This window comes from Oryctolagus cuniculus, chromosome 4, assembly GCF_964237555.1.
Source record: "Oryctolagus cuniculus chromosome 4, mOryCun1.1, whole genome shotgun sequence".
Classification (NCBI taxonomy): domain Eukaryota; kingdom Metazoa; phylum Chordata; class Mammalia; order Lagomorpha; family Leporidae; genus Oryctolagus; species Oryctolagus cuniculus.
The window spans coordinates 3,881,276-3,899,784 of record NC_091435.1 but is presented as its reverse complement, the minus strand read 5'-3'; the positions used below and the strand labels follow the sequence as shown (position 1 = coordinate 3,899,784).

Sequence of the window (18,509 nt, the reverse complement as noted above, 5' to 3'; positions counted from 1 at the left end):
ACCACGTGGGTCACCATAAATGTGTACAGTCTTTGTCGATGTAAAAACTGATCGACTGATAATCAATTAAGAAGATACCACGGCCGGGCAAGCAGCACTGGCCCTGGAAGAGCCTGCTGGCGGATAGCGGGTGCGAGCGCCGGTGCTGCCCGTGCTGCCGCTCCCTGGCAACCAGAGTCCTCTGCTCCCAGGAGGAGCCGGCAGAGTGCTCCCCCGGGAGTGCTCGGCACAGCACCAACCCTGCGGCTCAGCCCTCCCACGGCGCCTCCCCGGAGCCTCCGTCCGCCCAGCGGGTGCCGCTCCGCTCAGAGCTCTGTCCAGCCCGTTGTCCATTTTCAAGATTGCCCAGCAGGGCAGGGACGCTGCCCGCCTGGTTTCCACTGTGTGCCCAGCACCCGCGGCTCAGCGGCACAGGCAGCTGTCCTGTCCGCGTTTGCGGAATGAATACACGCGCATCTGGACCCCAGTGTCGCGGGCACCTGCCGTCCAGCTGCAGACCGAGAGATGCCTCTGCCTCGGGCAGGGTCCAGGCCACACTCACGGCCTCCTGGGCGCCGTCCTGCTGCGGCTCTGCCAGCTGCTTCCGACTCTTCTCCCTTTCAATGCCACGTCTGAATGAAAGACTTACAGGAGTTTTATTTAACTTCTGCTGAAAAAAATCTGAAAACAGATGGGAAGAGAAGGCACGGGGCAGGCGCTGGGCCCAGCAGCTGAGATGCTGCCGGCTCACCTGTCGCCAAACAACGCCTGGGTTCAAGACCCGGCTCTGCTGCTGGTTCCAGCCGGTGGCTGACAACGCGCACCCTTGAGACCGCCAGGCTCGGCTCAGGCCTCGGTCCCTGCCACCCACACGGGAGCCCTGGAGGGAGACTCGGGCTCCTGGCTTGGCCATGCCTTTGTGCTTCTGTGTATCTGGGGAGTGAACCCGTGCACGCAGGACTGATTAATTTTTATTCTTTCTCTCTCCCCCCACCCCTGCCATTCAAATGAGTAAAAGTTAAACAACAAGAGAAGGCCCAGAGAAAGCAGACACAGTTGCCGTCTCGGGACTTTCTGCTTTGCCTTTCGGTCTCTCTCCTGTTGGACTTTTCTATGCACGTAGAAGGCATCTAAGTTTGGAAAACATGAGTACATGCATTTAACATGAGGGCTCTTCAAAAAATTCAAGGAAAATAGTTATGCAAAAAACCATGCAGATTTCAATATTTTGCACTAAAATTTCTCTTTTAATTCAATTTCCATGAACTTTTTAAAAGACTTATTTGTTATTTATTTATTTATTTGAAAGGCAGAGTGGCACAGAGCGAGGGAGACAGAGAGAGGTCTTCCATCTGCTGGTTCACTCCCCAAATGCCCGCAACAGCCAGGGCTGGGCCAGGCTGAAGCCAGGAGCCAGGAGCTTCATCTGTGTCTCCCGTGTGGGTGACCTGGGCCAACTTCTGCTGCCTTCAGTGGGAAGCCGGAACCAAACTGACACTCGCATATGGGACACCAGTGTCGCAAGCTGCGGCGTGACCCGCTACGTTGCAATGCCAGCCCCTCTACGAATTTTTGAAGCACGTTTGTATACTGAAATTTTTTTGTCAGGCTCTGTATACCTAAATTTTATTTATTTTTAAAAGGATTTACTGGCAGGTGCCGTGGCTCAATAGGCTAATCCTCCGCCTGTGGCGCCGGCACCCCGGGTTCTAGTCCCGGTCGGGGCGCCGGATTCTGTCCTGGTTGCCCCTCTTCCAGGCCAGCTCTCTGCTGTGGCCCGGGAGTGCAGTGGAGGATGGCCCAAGTGCTTGGGTCCTGCACCCGCATGGGAGACCAGGAGAAACACCTGGCTCCTGGCTTCGGATCAGCGCGGTGCACTGGCTGTAGTGGCCATTTGGGAGGTGAACCAACAGAAAAGAAAGACCTTTCTCTCTCTCTCTCTCTCTCTCTCATTGTCCACTCTGCCTGTCAAAAAAAAAAAAAAAAAAAGGATTTACTTATTTATTTGAAAGTCAGAGTTACAGAGAGAGACAGAGGGAGATCTTCCATGTGCTGGTTCCCTCCCCAGGTGGCTGCAGCAGCCAGCGCTGAGCCAGGCTGAAGCCGGGAGCATCTTCCGGGTCTCCCATGTGGGTGCAGGGGCCCAAGGACTTGGGTTATTTTATTCTGCTTTCCCAGGCCATTAGCAGGGAGCTGGATGGGAAGTGGAGCCGCTGGGACATGAACCAGAGCCCACAGGGGATGCCGGCATCACAGGGGGCGGCTTTACCCGTACCGCAGCACTGTCCCTAGATACCTAAATTATAAAGCAGGTGTCCAACAGTTAGTATTATCTTTTCACTGTTTCTGGATTTGGGGGCACTGTGCAGTTTACTTAGGGTTCCCCCAATTTACTTAGGTATCCCCAGGGACGTGTACTGAGTCATGTTTGAAAAAGTGACTCCCACGCTGTTTAAGAGCGGGATGCCCTGGTCCCTGCTCTGCAGGGCTGTGCACCTGTAGGAACGCAGAGCAGCTTCCTGCCCTGCACCCCCCTGGAGCCAGCCCTGCCCCTCAGGGTCGGGACCCTCCCCCACAGGCACCCCGTGCTTTCCTGGGGCCAGCCTCCACCCTGAGACACACATCTGCAAGTCCGCCTGCTGTCCCCACAGTGCATGGGACACAGTTCTCTCACGCTGAGGGTGAAGGTCCCGACACGAGCGTGCTGTGTGTGCATGGACAGGGGGTCACGTCGGCCACAGACAGCAGCGCCTGCCCTAGCCCTGACTCTCAGGGGTGTGGAACGCTGAGGCCGTGAGGACGGCCCGCGCACCCCCAGCACCGAGGACGGGCACTGAGGAGCACGGCACAGCCGCAGGGGGCGGCTTCACGGCGGAGCGGGAGCTGCGTGCGGGGCTGGCCAGGGCAGACCGGCACTTCCCCCGGAACCGCTGGCAAGGTCTGTAAAACACCAGTGTTTCATGAACTGGATCAAGGCTGTGCCTGCAACCATCTTTAGGTTTGGACTTGGAATTTTCATTCCAAACACAGCAGTGAATGGTTTCCAGTTTATTTCAGACGTGTCAGAAACAGTTTCTAAACCAGGCCCTCGTTTGGGGCTGGCGTGGTGCACGCGGGTTAAGCCACCGCTTGTGACGCCGGCAGCGGGTGGAGCACCGGGTCAAGCCCCAGCGGCTCTGCGGCAGCCTGGCCCGGCGCTGGCTGCTGCACCTGTCGGGGAGTGAACCCACAGATGGAAGCTCTATTGCTCCGCCTTTAAAAGAATAAAATTAAGATGAAGGCGGCCCCCGTGAGAGTAGCAGCCTCCCCCCCCCCGCCACGCTCCTGCCCTGCTCGCCCCCGGGCCCCCCGCGCCAGCAGGCTCAGTGAGCCAGGTCAGGAGCCCAGGAGCACCCGCCTGGTCCCCCGTGCTGGCGTCTGAAGGCGGGCGCAGCTCCCAGGCTCAGAGCGGAGGAGGGAGGGGGCAGGTGGGTCCCCCCTGCCATTGTGGTGGGAAGGGACACAGGGCTCATGGTGGGCGGAGACCCAGGAACACAGTTCCATGTGTACTGTGCGGACATGCAGCTCCGTGTGGACATGAGCAGTTCCATGTGGATGCATGCAGCTCTGTGCGGATGCGTGCAGTTCCATGCAGTCGTGTGCAGTTCTGTGTGCACGGGTGCACCTCCGTGTGGACATGTGAAGCTCCGTGTGGACGTGTGCAGCTCCGTGTGGACGTGTGAAGCTCTGTGTGGATGCGTGCATTTCCATGTGGTCGTGTGCAGTTGCATGTGGACATGTACAGTTCCATGTGGATGTGTGCAGTTGCATGTGGTCATGTGCAGTTGCATGTGGACATGTACAGTTCTGTGTGGACATGTACAGTTCCATGTGGACGTGTGCAGTTCCGTGTGGACGCGTGCAGTTGCATGTGGACATGTGCATCTCCGTGTGGATGCGTGCAGTTGCATGTGGACATGTACAGTTCTGTGTGGACGCGTGCAGTTGCATGTGGACATGTACAGTTCTGTGTGGACGCGTGCAGTTGCATGTGGACATGTGCAGCTCCGTGTGGATGTGTGCAGTTCCGTGTGGACGTGTGCAGTTGCATGTGGACATGTACAGTTCCATGTGGATGTGTGGAGTTGCATGTGGACGTGTGCAGTTGCATGTGGACATGTGCAGCTCCGTGTGGACGTGTGCAGTTGCATGTGGACATGTGCAGCTCCGTGTGGACGTGTGCAGTTGCATGTGGACATGTACAGTTCCGTGTGGCCGTGTGAAGTTGCATGTGGACATGTGCAGCTCCGTGTGGCCGTGTGAAGTTGCATGTGGACATGTGCAGCTCCGTGTGGACGTGTACAGTTGCATGTGGACATGTACAGCTCCGTGTGGACGTGTGAAGTTGCATGTGGACGCGTGCAGTTGCATGTGGACATGTGCAGCTCCGTGTGGACGTGTGCAGTTACATGTGGACGTGTGCAGCTCCGTGTGGACGTGTGCAGCTCTGTGTGGACACGTGCAGTTCCGTGTGGATGCAGGCAGGTGCATTTGCTGTCCCAGAGGCTCTGAGTCGCCTCAGAGCCCCCGGGAGGACGTGGCCCCGGTGACTAAAGTGGCTGGAGGCAGGGCCTGGAGCAGGCAGGGAACCCCTGGGCGCCCTCCCGAGCCTCCTCCCTTTTCCCGAGAATCGGGAGTGGCAACAGCGTCTGTTGTGTACTGGGCAGACCTGGCTTCTGCGCACACCCAGCTCCTAGGTGCACTTCCTGGACGCCCTCCCCAAGCACCCAAAGGTGACGCTCTCAGGGACACCCCAGCTCCAAGGCAGCAGGGTTCTCGCCAGGCCAAGACTAAACCCCAGCAGGAAAGCAGCGAGGGGCACGTGCCCTGTCCGGGCTCAGGCCTGTCCCCGGGGAGAGCCCTGTCGCCACGCGTATCTTTCACATCCTCTAAACCTGTGGCAGCTCAGACAAGTCACCCGCCCGGCAGGAGCCCCTCCCTCAGGGAGCTGACGCCAACCCCGCTGGGTCACAAGGCCCAGGGACTGGATCCCAGGAGCTTCCGGAACCTTCTCCCCTCCATGCTTTCAGAGGCTTCCCCTCGCCTCAGCCTCCCGGAACGCGCCCACGGTTCACCACGGCGTTCCTGGGGCCGAGCCCTGCTACCCCGACATCAGCGCCACCATCTCCTGGGGGCCTCTGTGACCGCCCTCGGCCAGCAGCCGGGCGCGTGGCCCCTGAGCCCTTCTCTCACAACGCCTGTGTCTACAGCAAACTCAGGGCTTGGGGTCCCCACAGCGCCACGTACGAGACCGTGCGCACTGGACTCAGCACCTGCCGGGGGCAGTCTCCCGAGGTGGTGGCCCCAACAAGGGACAGGGCAGCCACCGAGGCTGGGTCGGGGTGCAGGACAGGGCTCAGAACTGGATGCAGGTCTCCGGTCTTAGATGGGAAGAAACAGCAGGGCGTGCAGCTCGATGGTTATCCGATGTGACGGAGCCAAGTTTAAAACAAAACAAACACAGATTCGCAGCACCTGCCCCAGACCCACTGAGCCCTGAGCTTCCCCCCACGAGGTCAGGTGGCCCCAGAACCCGCTGACTCGGAGCCGGGATCCGGTCACCCCTTTCAGTGAGGAGGAAGATTCCTGCCGAGGGCTGGGCATGTGTGGACGTCACGAGACACACGTGGGGCGAGGGACGCCATCCGGGAAGCGCGTGCCGGGCAAACACGGGCACACAGCTGTCCGCCGGCCCGCTGACGGCATCTCGGCCATTCCCGATGGCCGTGTGCTAAATGAGACCGAAGTCCAGCTCATAAAAGGAAAAGACCAGAAGGCATGCAGAAACCGCTGGTTTCTTTTCTTTTCTTTTTTTTTTTTACAAATAAAATATTTTTATTTGTTTGTCAAAGACTCTAAGAAATGATATAACAAGGTTAACAGAGTTGATGTCAAGACACAACCTCTGCCGGTCCGTGATAACTACTTCCAGGAGATGCCTCTGGGACCGGAGAGGTGGCAGAGACGGCGAAGCGCCGACTCCGCCCACTGCATGGTCCCAGACCCGGGTGATGCCTTTGTCCGGGTGGGGGGGGACGGTCAGAAAGGCGGGGCCAGGGTGGTGCAGGTGACCAGAGTTCTGACTCCAGATTCCCAATGCTTCTACCACGACCTGACGCGCACCCGACAGCTGGAGACCTTGGGAAGCCAAGGCTGCGTGGCCCCTGCTTTCCGGCTTCTGCGCCCCCAAAGCAGCGCCGCAAGTCTCGCAGAGCAGCCACACCGCTCCCACGGGGGACACCGCCGTGGCCATGTGCCAGGACTCCAACTGGAGACTTGGGTTTGCCCACGGCTGCGGCCGCCTGCCTCACGCTCCTCCCCCAGGAGCTGCCGGCTGCCTCTGTCTCGCCAGACCTAGTGGAAGTGTCGGCTTTGGCGGAGCCAAGGATGACAGGGACCTGGGCGGCCACGCTCTCGGCACAGCAGGCGGTGTCACGGGCACAGGAGGGCACGCGGGGGGAGACTGGCCGTGCTGTGCCTCCAGAGCCGGCCCCTGCAGCCCACCCTCTACCAGCTGCTGGCTCCGCGGGCACCGGGGAACAGTGCCTCCTTCACTTCTGCGGCAGGCGTCTCCTTCACTTTTTCAAACAGATTCATTTATTTCTTTGAGAGGCAGAGTTACAGACGGAGAGAGAGACAGAGAGGGGTCTTCTATCCGCTGTTCACTCCCCAGATGGCTGCAATGGCCGGAGCTGAGCCTATCCAAAGCCAGGGGCCAGGAGCTTCTTCCAGGTCTCCCATGTGGGTACAGGGGCCCAAGCACTTGGGCCATCTTCTACTGCTTTCCCAGGCCATAGCAGAGAGCTAGATTAGAAGAGGAGCAGCCGGGACTCGAACCAGCGCCCGTATGGGATGCTGGTGCCACAGGCGACAGCTTAGCCCACTACACCACAGCGCCGGCCCCTGGTTCACTCCTGCGGCGACAGCCACTCAGACCCTGCAGGATCAGCCACCGACCACGTCTTCCTCCTGCCACGGCCTCACTGCGGGGATGGCGTCACCCCATCACTCCACAGGGCCCTCAGGATGGAAGCCCAGGGCAGGAAGCCCCGCCCTCTGCTCCCCCTCCCCTCCCACCCTGCAGGGCTCCCCCAGCTTTCCTGACACAGGCTCAGCCCTCACAGCCGCCCACACAGCGGCCCCCGCACGGCCCCGCCGAGTCCCCCAGCCCGCCTGTCCTGGGGAGGGGGGCGTGGGGCGTCTCTGGCCCTCCCTCCGTGTCTGTGTCTGGCTGAGGGGCTGCAGCCAGGCCAGGAGGGCGGGGGTTGAGGGCGCCCCGCAGAAGCCCAGCAAAGCAGTAGCCAGGATTTCTAGGCCTGAAGCGGATTTGGAAGATTAAAAGGAATGCAACGTAACCCACCACAGTAAACAGGCGCGGTTTAGAGGCAGACAGACACAGCGTGGGGCCCCCTGCCGCCTGCCCCAGCCCGGCGGGGCTGGAGGGAGCCCCCGATGGGGCCGCAGCCTCAGAGACGCGGGGAAGGCAGGCCCCGGGCTCTAAGGTTGCAGGTGGGAAGTTAGGATTAGCCTGTGTGAGAGAGGGGCCTAAGGGAGCGGACAGCAGCAGCAGGCCGGCGTCTGCATCCGGGAACTGAGTTTCAAAGTCCACCCCAGACCCTGAGAACCTGCCGGGAGGCCCCTCCCCTTCTGCCTGGCCTGATACATCTTTCCTCTAAGGCGGGCACCCGAGAGAAGCCCCTCGGCTTCCCCTGTCTGACAACCTCAGGGCAAACGTGGAAAGGAATTTTTCATATTTTCACCCAAAAACCCTTCTGCCAGGATGCCCCACCCTTTGTCCTGGAGGAGAGAGGGAGGGAGTAAACAGACGCCCTTAAAAACCCAGGGAGTCCCACCGGACGGCGCTCGGCCCTCTGCTCTGTGCTGACCGCCCGCCTGGCTGCCCAGGTGTGTTCTCTCCACCCAGCCACGTGACCTCGCTCCCCCCAGTCCCAGCGGCTGGGCGCTCTCTGTCCCTTCCGTCCTGACAGATGCCCCGTCCCCAGTGAAGCCTCATCACTCCGCTCTCTGTCTCACGCCTGGATTCTTTCTTGCGTGAAGACAAGAACCCCACGGCCTCCACGGCCTCCACGGCCTTCCCTCCAGGGACAATGTGTTCATCAGCCGCACCTGTTCCAGTCCCAGAGGCTGCGTGAAGTGTGGATGTCCAAGGTTAAAGGTGGACAAATCCCGGGGCCACTGCCCACTGCCCCCCCCCCAGCACTGACCACACACACCCTGCCGGGCCCCAGGCTGCGGCTCCTCCTCCCGCTCAGGGTCTTCCCGGGAGTAAAGGACGACAGAGCTGGCAAGAGTCACCCTCCCCTCTCCCCCCTCAACAGAGACCCCTCCCCAAGCTCCCTCCACCTCCCCCAGACTCCTTGTAAAACAGCTGGCTGAACAGGTAAGTCAAAGGTCCCAGTGGCTTCTGAAAGCGCGCCACTCCCCGCGGTGGCAGGTTCTGCCTTCTCCACAGGAAAGCCCGGCCCGCGTGCCCGGGCGCTGTCCCCTCGCAAGAACAGGCCGTCGCCCCCTTTGCTCCAGTGCGGCCCCTGTCTCTGCTGAGCTCGGGCTCCGTCTCCGTCTCCCTTTGCCATCTCCTTTCCCGAGGTGTTCAAAACCTAGCCGAGGGCCAGCGCTGTGGCGTAGCGGGTAAAGCCGCCGCCGGCAGTGCCAACACCCCATATGGTGCCGGTTGGATCCCGGCTGCTCCTCTTCCGATCCAGCTCTCTGCTGTGCCCTGGGAAAGCAGTGGAAGATGGCCCAGGTCCTTGGACCCCTGCACCCACATGGGAGACCCGGAGGAAGCTCCTGGCTCCTGGCTCCAGCCACTGCAGTCAATTGGAGAGTGAACCTGTAGGTTGAAGACCTCTCTCTCTCTCTCTCTCTCTCATTCTCTCTCTCTCTCTCTCATTCTCTCTCTCTCTCTCTGCCTCTCCTCTCTATGTGTAACTCTGACTCTCAAGTAAAAATAAATCTTTAACACACACACACACACACACACACACACCCTAGCCAGGAGGCCATCATGGGGGCGTGGCCTGCGGCATCGGCACAGTCACCTGGCGGTGCCCTCACGTCCTCGCCCCGGGGCTCATCTGTGCCATGGGGACCCCGCGGGGCCCCTGGGGACTCCCCGCTAGGCCCTGACAGCCTGGACTCTGCGCTTCTGTCTCTTCCCACCACACCGCTGAGTCACCATCCTCCAGCTTCCTCCTTCGACGGCTGATTTCTCTGCACAACCGCTGACCTCACGCCTCGGCCTGTTTGTCCCAATGGACAGGTGCTGCCCGTGGACTGCGGACTTACACAAAGGCTTCCCGGCATCGGTGCCACGCCGCCCGAGCAACCAGGAACAGAACTTCTAGGCCCAGTGCTGAGAGCAGAGGCCACGTCTCCACCCTTGCACTGGATCCAAAACTTCCCAGCTACACAGCGACAGGAGCCCTGGGCGGGGCCACACAGAGGGGTGCAGGGGCTGGGAGCAGGAGGGAAACCTGTGGCTGGGGGAGGCCGTCTCCCGGTGTCCCCTGCCCGCCGGTCACGGCAGCAGCACCAGCACCACATACGCTGTGCTGCCCACCCGTGTGGCCCTGGGAGCGTGCGTTCCCGTCAGCACTAACTAGTCACCACCACGCCCAGCCCAGCTCCAAGCCAGCAGAGCCCCCAAGTGCCACGCGCCACCCCAGGGTGCAGCGTCCAAGCCAGCAGGAGCCGGGGCCCCTGCCACATGTCTCCCGCCACCTCTATGTTTCCTACGAGGCACAGGACCCCAGGCATACAGAGAACACAGCAGGGGTGCCTGGCCCCACCTGGCCGGAAGCCGGTCACCCTGTTCAGGAGCTGCTCGCTGGTTCCTGAGGTCCTGTGTGCAGGGTAGACCACGCTGAGTGAACGTGGATCAAACACAAGAGGCAGGAAGCCAGTGGGGTCTCCCTGCCCCCCACCACGGCACTGAGCCATGGACCGGCAGTGAGCAGGTCACAGCAAAGTCAGTGCAAACTCCCATGCAAATGAGAACCATGCAAATGAGAACCATGCAAATGAGAACCATGCAAAGAACCATGCAGCCAGAAGCCAATTCCTAGGAGCTCCTTCCCCTTCCCCTCTCTTCCCTCCCCTGCCCCTCCCCTCCCTCCCCTCCTCTTCCTCCTCCTCCTTTTTATGGGGGGAGGGCTATAAAAGGTATTTAATTTGAAATTTTGCAAAAAATAATTTGAATCATTAAATACTTTAAAAATATTTGTAAATGATAATATTTATACTTCATTTCTATCCTAAGATATGCCAGCGATTCTATTTGCAGCAAAGTGTTGAAATGGACAAAGCCTATCACCCTAGGGTACGCAGAGTGTCTGAGCCTAGTTCCCTCTGTTCCCTCTGGGAGTTGACCTGGTTCCCTCTGTCCCCACTGAAGCTGAGTGTCTGAGCCTGGTTCCCTCTGTCCCCCCTGGAGCTGAGTGTCTGAGCCTGGTTCCCTCTGTCCGCCCTGCAGCTGACTGTCTGAGCCTGGTTCCCTCTGTCCCCCATGGGAGCTGACTGTCTGAGCCTGGTTCCCTCTGTCCCCCCTGGAGCTGACTGTCTGAGCCTGGTTCCCTCTGTTCCCCGTGGGAGCTGAGTGTCTGAGCCTGGTTCCCTCTGTCCCCCCTGGAGCTGATTGTCTGAGCCTGGTTCCCTCTGTCCCCCCTGGAGCTGTCTGAGCCTGATTCCCTCTGTCCCCACTGAAGCTGACTGTCTGAGCCTGGTTCCCTCTGTTCCCCGTGGGAGCTGAGTGTCTGAGCCTGGTTCCCTCTGTCCCCCCTGGAGCTGATTGTCTGAGCCTGGTTCCCTCTGCTCCCACTGGAGCTGAGTGTCTGAGCCTGGTTCCCTCTGTCCCCCATGGGAGCTGACTGTCTGAGCCTGGTTCCCTCTGTCCCCCATGGGAGCTGACTGTCTGAGCCTGGTTCTCTCTGTTCCCCATGGGAGATGAGTATCTGAGCCTGGTCCCTCTGTTCCACACTGGAGCTGACTGTCTGAGCCTGGTTCCCTCTGTTCCCCCTGGAGCTGACTGTCTGAGCCTGGTTCCCTCTGTCCGCCCTGCAGCTGACTGTCTGAGCCTGGTTCCCTCTGTCCCCCCTGGAGCTGTCTGAGCCTGATTCCCTCTGTCCCCCCTGCAGCTGACTGTCTGAGCCTGGTTCCCTCTGTTCCACACTGGAGCTGACTGTCTGAGCATGGTTCCCTCTGTTCCCCATGGGAGCTGACTGTCTGAGCCTGGTTCCCTCTGTCCCCCCTGGAGCTGACTGTCTGAGCCTGGTTCCCTCTGCTCCCACTGGAGCTGACTGTCTGAGCCTGGTCCCTCTGTTCCCCGTGGGAGCTGAGTGTCTGAGCCTGGTTCCCTCTGTCCCCCCTGCAGCTGACTGTCTGAGCCTGGTTCCCTGTGTTCCCTGTGGGAGCTGAGTGTCTGAGCCTGGTTCCCTCTGCTCCCACTGGAGCTGACTGTCTGAGCCTGGTTCCCTCTGTTCCCCGCTGCAGCTGACTGTCTGAGCCTGGTTCCCTCTGTTCCCCATGGGAGCTGAGTGTCTGAGCCTGGTTCCCTCTGCTGCCACTGGAGCTGACTGTCTGAGCCTGGTTCCCTCTGTCCCCCCTGGAGTGTATTCCACAGGTCCAGTGCCATGGACTCCTTCTCAGCGCAGCGTTTCTCTGTTTCCTGACACAGGGCTTGGCTGGCAAGTTCTGAGAGCCTCCGAGATAAAGGGTGACGCGTACCGGTGTGCGCAGAATTTATCAAATCTCTGCCGCAATAAACTCATGGGCTTTTGAGAAATGACAACTTCTTCTGAGATAACACAGCCGCTCCCAGAACTGAGTCCCGGAAACACAACTCTGACTCAGCGAGAAACAGGCTCTGGGAGCCATCGGCAGGGCTCTGACCCTGGGATCCCAGCCCAGGCATCCGGGAGACGCCAGCGGGGGCTCCTGCCGGGCTCTGACCTGTGTCTTCTGCTGCAGCAGCCCAGCAGGTGGAGCGGGACCCCGGGGCCTCCCCCAAGCCTGCAGCACACCCCCCTCGCTTTGCTGAGGTCTCTCAGTTGCTCCCTGTGCCACCGTCTCTCCAGGGCACTGGCACGGCTGGTTTTGGACCTTCTTTCCCCTCACTGGAACACACGTGCACAAAGTACACCATGTGTGTTCTCCGCGTCGCGCTCCGGGGCTGGGTCCTGCACTCAGCTGGCACCGGGAAGCCAGACGGAAGGGAGTGAGTGGGGGTGGCAGGCGCCACACACAGAGCTCACGGCTCCCGCGCCGTGGCCAGGACTGCAGAGCTCACGGCTCCCGCGCCGTGGCCAGGACTGCAGAGCTCACGGCTCCCGCGCCGTGGCCAGGAGGGCAGAGCTCACGGCTCCCACGCTGTGGCCAGGACTGCAGAGCTCACGTCTCCCGCGCCGTGGCCAGGACCGCAGAGCTCACGGCTCCCACGCCGTGGCCAGGACCGCAGAGCTCACGGCTCCCACGCTGTGGCCAGGAGGGCAGAGCTCACGTCTCCCGCGCCGTGGCCAGGAGGGCAGAGCTCACGGCTCCCGCACCGTGGCCAGGAGGGCAGAGCTCACGGCCCCCGCGCCGTGGCCAGGAGGGCAGAGCTCACGGCTCCCGCGCCGTGGCCAGGACCGCAGAGCTCACGGCTCCCACGCCGTGGCCAGGACCGCAGAGCTCACGGCTCCCACGCCGTGGCCAGGAGGGCAGAGCTCACGTCTCCCGCGCCGTGGCCAGGAGGGCAGAGCTCACGGCTCCCGCACCGTGGCCAGGAGGGCAGAGCTCACGGCCCCCGCGCCGTGGCCAGAAGGGCAGAGCTCACGGCTCCCGCGCCGTGGCCAGGAGGGCAGAGCTCACGGCTCCCGCGCCGTGGCCAGGACCGCAGAGCTCACGGCTCCCGCGCCGTGGCCAGGACCGCAGAGCTCACGGCTCCCGCGCCGTGGCCAGGACCGCAGAGCTCACGGCTCCCGCGCCGTGGCCAGGACCGCAGAGCTCACGGCTCCCGCGCCGTGACCTGGAGGGCAGAGCTCACGGCTCCCGCGCCGTGGCCAGGACCGCAGAGCTCACGGCTCCCGCGCCGTGGCCAGGACCGCAGAGCTCACGGCTCCCGCGCCGTGGCCAGGACCGCAGAGCTCACGGCTCCCGCGCCGTGACCTGGAGGGCAGAGCTCACGGCCCCCGCGCCGTGGCCAGGAGGGCAGAGCTCACGGCTCCCGCGCCGTGACCTGGAGGGCAGAGCTCACGGCCCCCGCGCCGTGGCCAGGAGGGCAGAGCTCACGGCTCCCGCACCGTGACCTGGAGCAGCTCTGCCTCCAGCATTCTCCACCCGACCTTTCTGCTCTCCAGGACCTCACAGGTGACTTTGGAAAGGCGCTCGGCCCCTTAGAGCCCTTACAGCGACTCTGGGACGTGGCACTGGGCTCCTCCCAGGACGGCTCAAGGTCAGGCTGCGGGTCTGGGCTCACGTGGGGCGTGCGCTGGCACCTCCTCGGGTTGCAGTGGGGACTCCACGAGTGCGTGTACAAGCCACCTTCATCTCCCTCCTCCCCCTCTTCGGCATAAAGCGGTGGGGGCAGGGAGGGCGGGGGCTGCACAGGGCACTCACCTCTGAGGACGGGCTTCTCCCCGATGCTCCGGATGCTGTAGACGGCACTGGAGAGCGGCGCGTCTGGGACGAGCTCTGCCAGCAGGTACCCGGAGTACCAGGCACACACGGAGGCCAAGACGAGGAGCAGCGCCCTGAAAGCACCTGGAGACAGACAGAGGCCGCTGCGGGCGCAGGTCCTGACCCCCTGGACGAGCCGTCCGCCCCGGGGCTGCGGCAGCGTGGGCAGCGGAGGGCCGGCAGCAGCCGCGGGAGTGAATGTAGCAGATAACCTCCAGGGCGAGCTGTGATGGCTGCCGGTGATTCGGGTCTCCAGCTTCCTCAGGAGGACCCCCTGACGGACGGCCGGTCAGCCGCAGGTGCAGGTGGCCCCCAGTCTGCAGCTGGGTGCCCGGGGAGGGCACACTTCTCACCTGAGGGGGTGGCAGCGGGGGCAAGGGGGCAAAATGGCCCAGAAATGCTGGACACCCAGAGGGTTTCAGAGCACGCCGGGGCTTTGCTCTCCTGCAAGACCCCTGAGCTGCCTCAGCGCGCCTCTGGCCAACAGACAGCTCCCCGGCCCACGTGGCTGAGGCTGGGGGACAATCAGAGCCCCACACACCAGCCCTCGGCTTCCTTCCCGCCCTCCTCCCCGTCCCCAGCAGCTGCTGAATCCCAAACCCCCCTCCCCAGCCTGGCGTGGGTCCGGCTCCTCTGCCCACCGTGTCCCCCAGGCCTCGGCCGCACCCCGCTGCCAGCACCTGCAGGTCCCGTCCTTCCCCTGAGCACAGCCTTCCCCACCCATGTGCAGCTCTGCTTTCTGCACTCAGAACGGCGTGTGTCCGCTTCACCTCCATGTCGGCACAGGCGTGTGGCGCCCAGAGAGCCCTTGCCTGGCGTCCTGGGGCTGGGAGGAGACAGAATCCCAGGACCCCCTGCCCCCCAGAGCTGGTTGGTGCCCGTGCCCATCTCAGCACCACTTTTCTGCCTCCTATCTTACAGACTCGAGACTGCTGGGACAGTACACAGGGGTGGGAGAGCCGCGCAGCAGGGTGGCCACTGCACTGCCGTTTCTAGGACTGAAGGCACCTCAAAGCCTGTGGACCAGCTGCAGGGGAGAGAGGAGACCGCTGCGGGATCCCCGGGACCCTCGCCCCCAGGCAGCCCCCTCGGCTCTCCTCCACACAGCCCTGCTGCTGCACCTGCACAGGCGCCCCACGCCCCCCGGGACCCCGAGGCACCTGTCCTGGTGGGCAGGGGAGCCGCAGCCTCAGGGCTGGAGGAGGAGGTCACGGTCCAGGATCCCCTCTGGGACTCTGCAGACGGGACCCGCCTCTTCTCGTCCGGTGATAAAGGGAACGTGGGTCAACTTCCTGCACGCACCTGCTGCCCGGCAGCCACACAGCAGCGTCAGAGCCACGGCCAGCTCCCGGCACAGGCAGGAGGACAGGAGCTTCCTCTCAGAGATGCTGCTTCTGTGTGCCTGCGCATGCATGTGCATGCGTGTGTGTGCATGTGCATGTGTGCATGCCTGTGTATGCGTGTGTGCGTGTGCATGTGTGTGCATACGCCTGTGCATGCGCGTGTGCGTCTGCGCATGCCTGTGCATGCGTGTGCGTGTGTGAGCGTGTGCATGTGCGTGTGTGCATGCCTGTGCATGCGTGTGCGTGTACCCTGCCCAGATCCCTACTCTCACACCCACAGGGTCTCAGCAGGTCCTGGCCCCTTCACTGCAGAGCCAGGAAGAAAGCAAACTCACGGGCACCAACCAGCTCTGGGGGGCAGGGGGTCCTGGGATTCTGTCTCCTCCCAGCCCCAGGACGCCAGGCAAGGGCTCTCTGGGCGCCACACGCCTGTGCTGACATCACTTCCTGCCTGCCGACTGCGTGAATTCAAGTCTCCCGGCCAGGCACTGGCCTCACCCTGACCCCACTCCCTGGACACACCCGGCACGAGGCTGAAGCAGCAAGGAACGCGGCCAGATCTTTCCCTCGGGACATCTGGAGCAACAGGGCTCTGAGCGCCCCACAAGTGCACACACCCAGAGAGGCACGCAGCCGGCGCCGTCTCAGAGCTCGTGTGGGGGGCCCACGCGAGGCACGGCTGAGCCACGAGGGCGCACACGATGCCCGAGTTACACAACGCAGGAGGAACGAGACAACGTTCTCACACAACAGCGGGGACCCAAGTCAGCGGGCGGCCGTTCAGTCCAGCGGCTGAGCCACAGCTGGGGGCTCCTGCATCCCGGGTTCAAGTCCAGCTTCCTCTAATTGCACCCTGGGAAGCAGCAGATGGCGATGGCTGGAGTCCTGAGTCCCTGCCACCCACGTGGGAGACCCGGGTGGAGCTCCATGCTCCTGGCTGGCCTGGCCGTGCCCCAGCTGTTGTGGCCATTTGGGGAGCGAACGGGAGATTTCTCTCTCTCTCTTCCCCCTTCTGTCCTTTCAAATAAATAAAAGACAAAAGCGCCATAAGGGAGGTGCTGTAAATCCAGTCACATGTCACGGTTTACAGCGGGGCATGTTCTGAGAAACGCGCCCGTGTAGTCCCCTCATTGTGTGCACATCAGAAGGTTCTATTTTTAAAGACTGATTTTATTTATTTGAAAGGCAGCCATGGGCCGGGGGGGAGGGGGGGTGGGCAGAGTGAGAAAGAGATCTCTCATCTGCTGGGTCACTCCCCAGATGGCTGCAAGGGCCAGACCGAAGCCAGGAGCCAGGAACTCCAGCCTGGTCTCCCACACGGGTGCAGGGGCCCAAGGACCTGGGCCGTCCTCTGCTGCCTTCCCCGGCTCATGAGCAGGGAGCTGGATCGGAAGTGGAGCAGGAGGAAGTGCTGTGACACGGGAGGCTGGCACTGTGGGTGGCTGCCTAAGCCAGTGTGCCACAGTGCTGGCCCAAACAGCTTTTCCGTATACAAACTAAGACACTGTCATCACTCGCCTCTGTCATCACTCGCCTCTGTCATCTACGCACGTATGATCATATATATACACACACACGCACACGGTTATATGCAGGTGTGCAAAGCACCGTGCACACCATGGGTCTTATAAAAGCTCATGAAAAATGCACACGGTGAATTTTTTAAGATTTTTGCATCAAGAGAAGCTCATCTCCTAACCCATTTTCACGACCTTTCTGAAGTCTCCTTATATAAACACATACGCGTGTTTCCACCGTTTATCCTATAATCCACACAAGTTATCAAAAACAGCTCACAAGCAGTTTTTACAGGAAATACAAATAGCTTACAGGAAAGGCCAAAAGCCCTAAGATCTGGCTTTGTCACATTTGGAAAGGCGAGGTTAGAACGCCCTGGCGTCCTGTGTGGCAGGGCGCGGCCGGTGCTCAGTCTAACACCCTCACCGCAGAAGGGCCGGGACCCAGGGAGGGGGCTGGGACCTGCCAAAGAAGCCGACGGAACCTTCCATCTGGGAGCGCCATGCTTGCCAGGACCCAGCGCCCTGCCCCAGCAGGGACCGGGAGGGTGAGGGTGAGGGTGAGGGTCAGGGTCAGGGTCAGGGTTAAAGGCGCCAGGGACAGAGGCTGCAGCGGCTACCCCAGCACCCAGGACTCCCAAGGACAGGGACAGCTGCAGCCCATAGGGAGCCCGGAAGGGGCTGGCTGGGTGCTCGTCCCAGACCACAGCCCTGCGCCCACAACGCGTGCAGGCGCTGTCGTGCGGCAGCCACCTCAAATCACGGCATTTTTAGGAGAGCGGCGTGCAGAGCCGAGCCGGCTGCTGCAGACAACAGGTCTCTCCTTCCTGCTTGGCTGTTTTCCCGAGTCTCCGCAGTGTCGTGTCATTTGGAAATCGGGGGATAAACAGAAACAGCCTCGTAAAAGCACGCCGTGGGACCGCCCTCCTCGGCAGCTGGCACTCCCCGGCCCCCAACCCCCTCAGCCCCCAGGGGTCCTAAATGGATGCCCTTCTGTGCCCACCCTTTCCTGGTCAGCTTGGAACGGGGCTATGGACTCCTGACCGCAGCCAGAGGAGCTGTGTGTAGAGTCCACGGTGCCCTGGCACTGGGGTGGCCCCTGGCTGACCCTGAGTCCCCGGGCAGGGCGCCCTGGCAGGCACGGGCCTCCTCCCTCCCCAACCTGGGGGTGGAGATGCCAGGTCCAGGTGGGGCCCGGGATGGTGTCCCTATCCAGGTGCCAGCCACATTCACCAACTGTGCCTGGGGACATGCGGATGGGCAGGGGGAGCCCCAGAAAGCCCAGCCTGTTTGCCCCCTTCTGAGCCCATGGTGGTCCCACGAGGGGTGAGGGTGAGCCTCCTCTGCCCGGGGCTCCCCCGCCCCTCCTCCCACGGGGGGTTCCACTCACCGGCAGCCACAGGGCGCATCTTCCAGGTGCTGCTCCCGCCTGCCCGGCCTCTGGTGACTGCTTCCAGGACAGCAGGCGCGGCACAGACTGGGGAAGTGGCCGGGTCACGCCCTGGGGCAGGGCGCAAAGAGCTGCCGGGCCAGGTGAGGGCGGGGCAGGGGTGGGCCAGGTAGGTGAGCAGCCCAGCCGGTTGGGTAATTATCAGGAAGGGACCCGACAGGCGTGAAGGTCACCCAACTGCCAGGCAGAGCGGGGCAGGCAGGTGTCCGGCAGTGGAGGCAGGATGAGCCACAGCGTGCTGACCTCAGGCCAGAGCCGAGACGCCCAGGCAGCAGAGCGGACTTTGCCCCGAGGGGACGACACGAACGACACCGTGTTCCCTAACGCACGAAGTGGCCGCAAGGTCAGTGCGGCCGGAGCCTGCGAGCCGGCACAGTCCCATGCGTCCGTCACGGCCCTGAGGCTTCCGCTGTGTGCATCCCAGGCCAGCGTCCCACCTCCTGTTTGCTCTCCTCCCGAGACAACGCCGGTCACAGTGCCAGGCCTGCAGGTCCTCTCTGGCACAGAAAT

At 62.1% G+C, this 18,509-nt stretch overlaps 1 protein-coding gene across 1 annotated transcript in view; it reads right to left on the bottom strand.

The window, feature by feature from the left end:
• Nucleotides 1–18,094, bottom strand: part of FAM3B (FAM3 metabolism regulating signaling molecule B) — a 46,320-nt gene extending 28,226 nt beyond the window's left edge. The window contains exons 1-2 of the mRNA XM_070073140.1: nucleotides 17,940–18,094; nucleotides 13,630–13,773 (exon numbers count right to left, since the gene is read on the bottom strand). Coding sequence (XP_069929241.1) covers nucleotides 13,630–13,773; nucleotides 17,940–17,958 — 163 coding nt within the window. The 5' untranslated portion in view covers nucleotides 17,959–18,094. The remainder of the gene's footprint in view (nucleotides 1–13,629; nucleotides 13,774–17,939) is intronic.
• Between the last annotated feature and the right edge of the window lie 415 nt (nucleotides 18,095–18,509).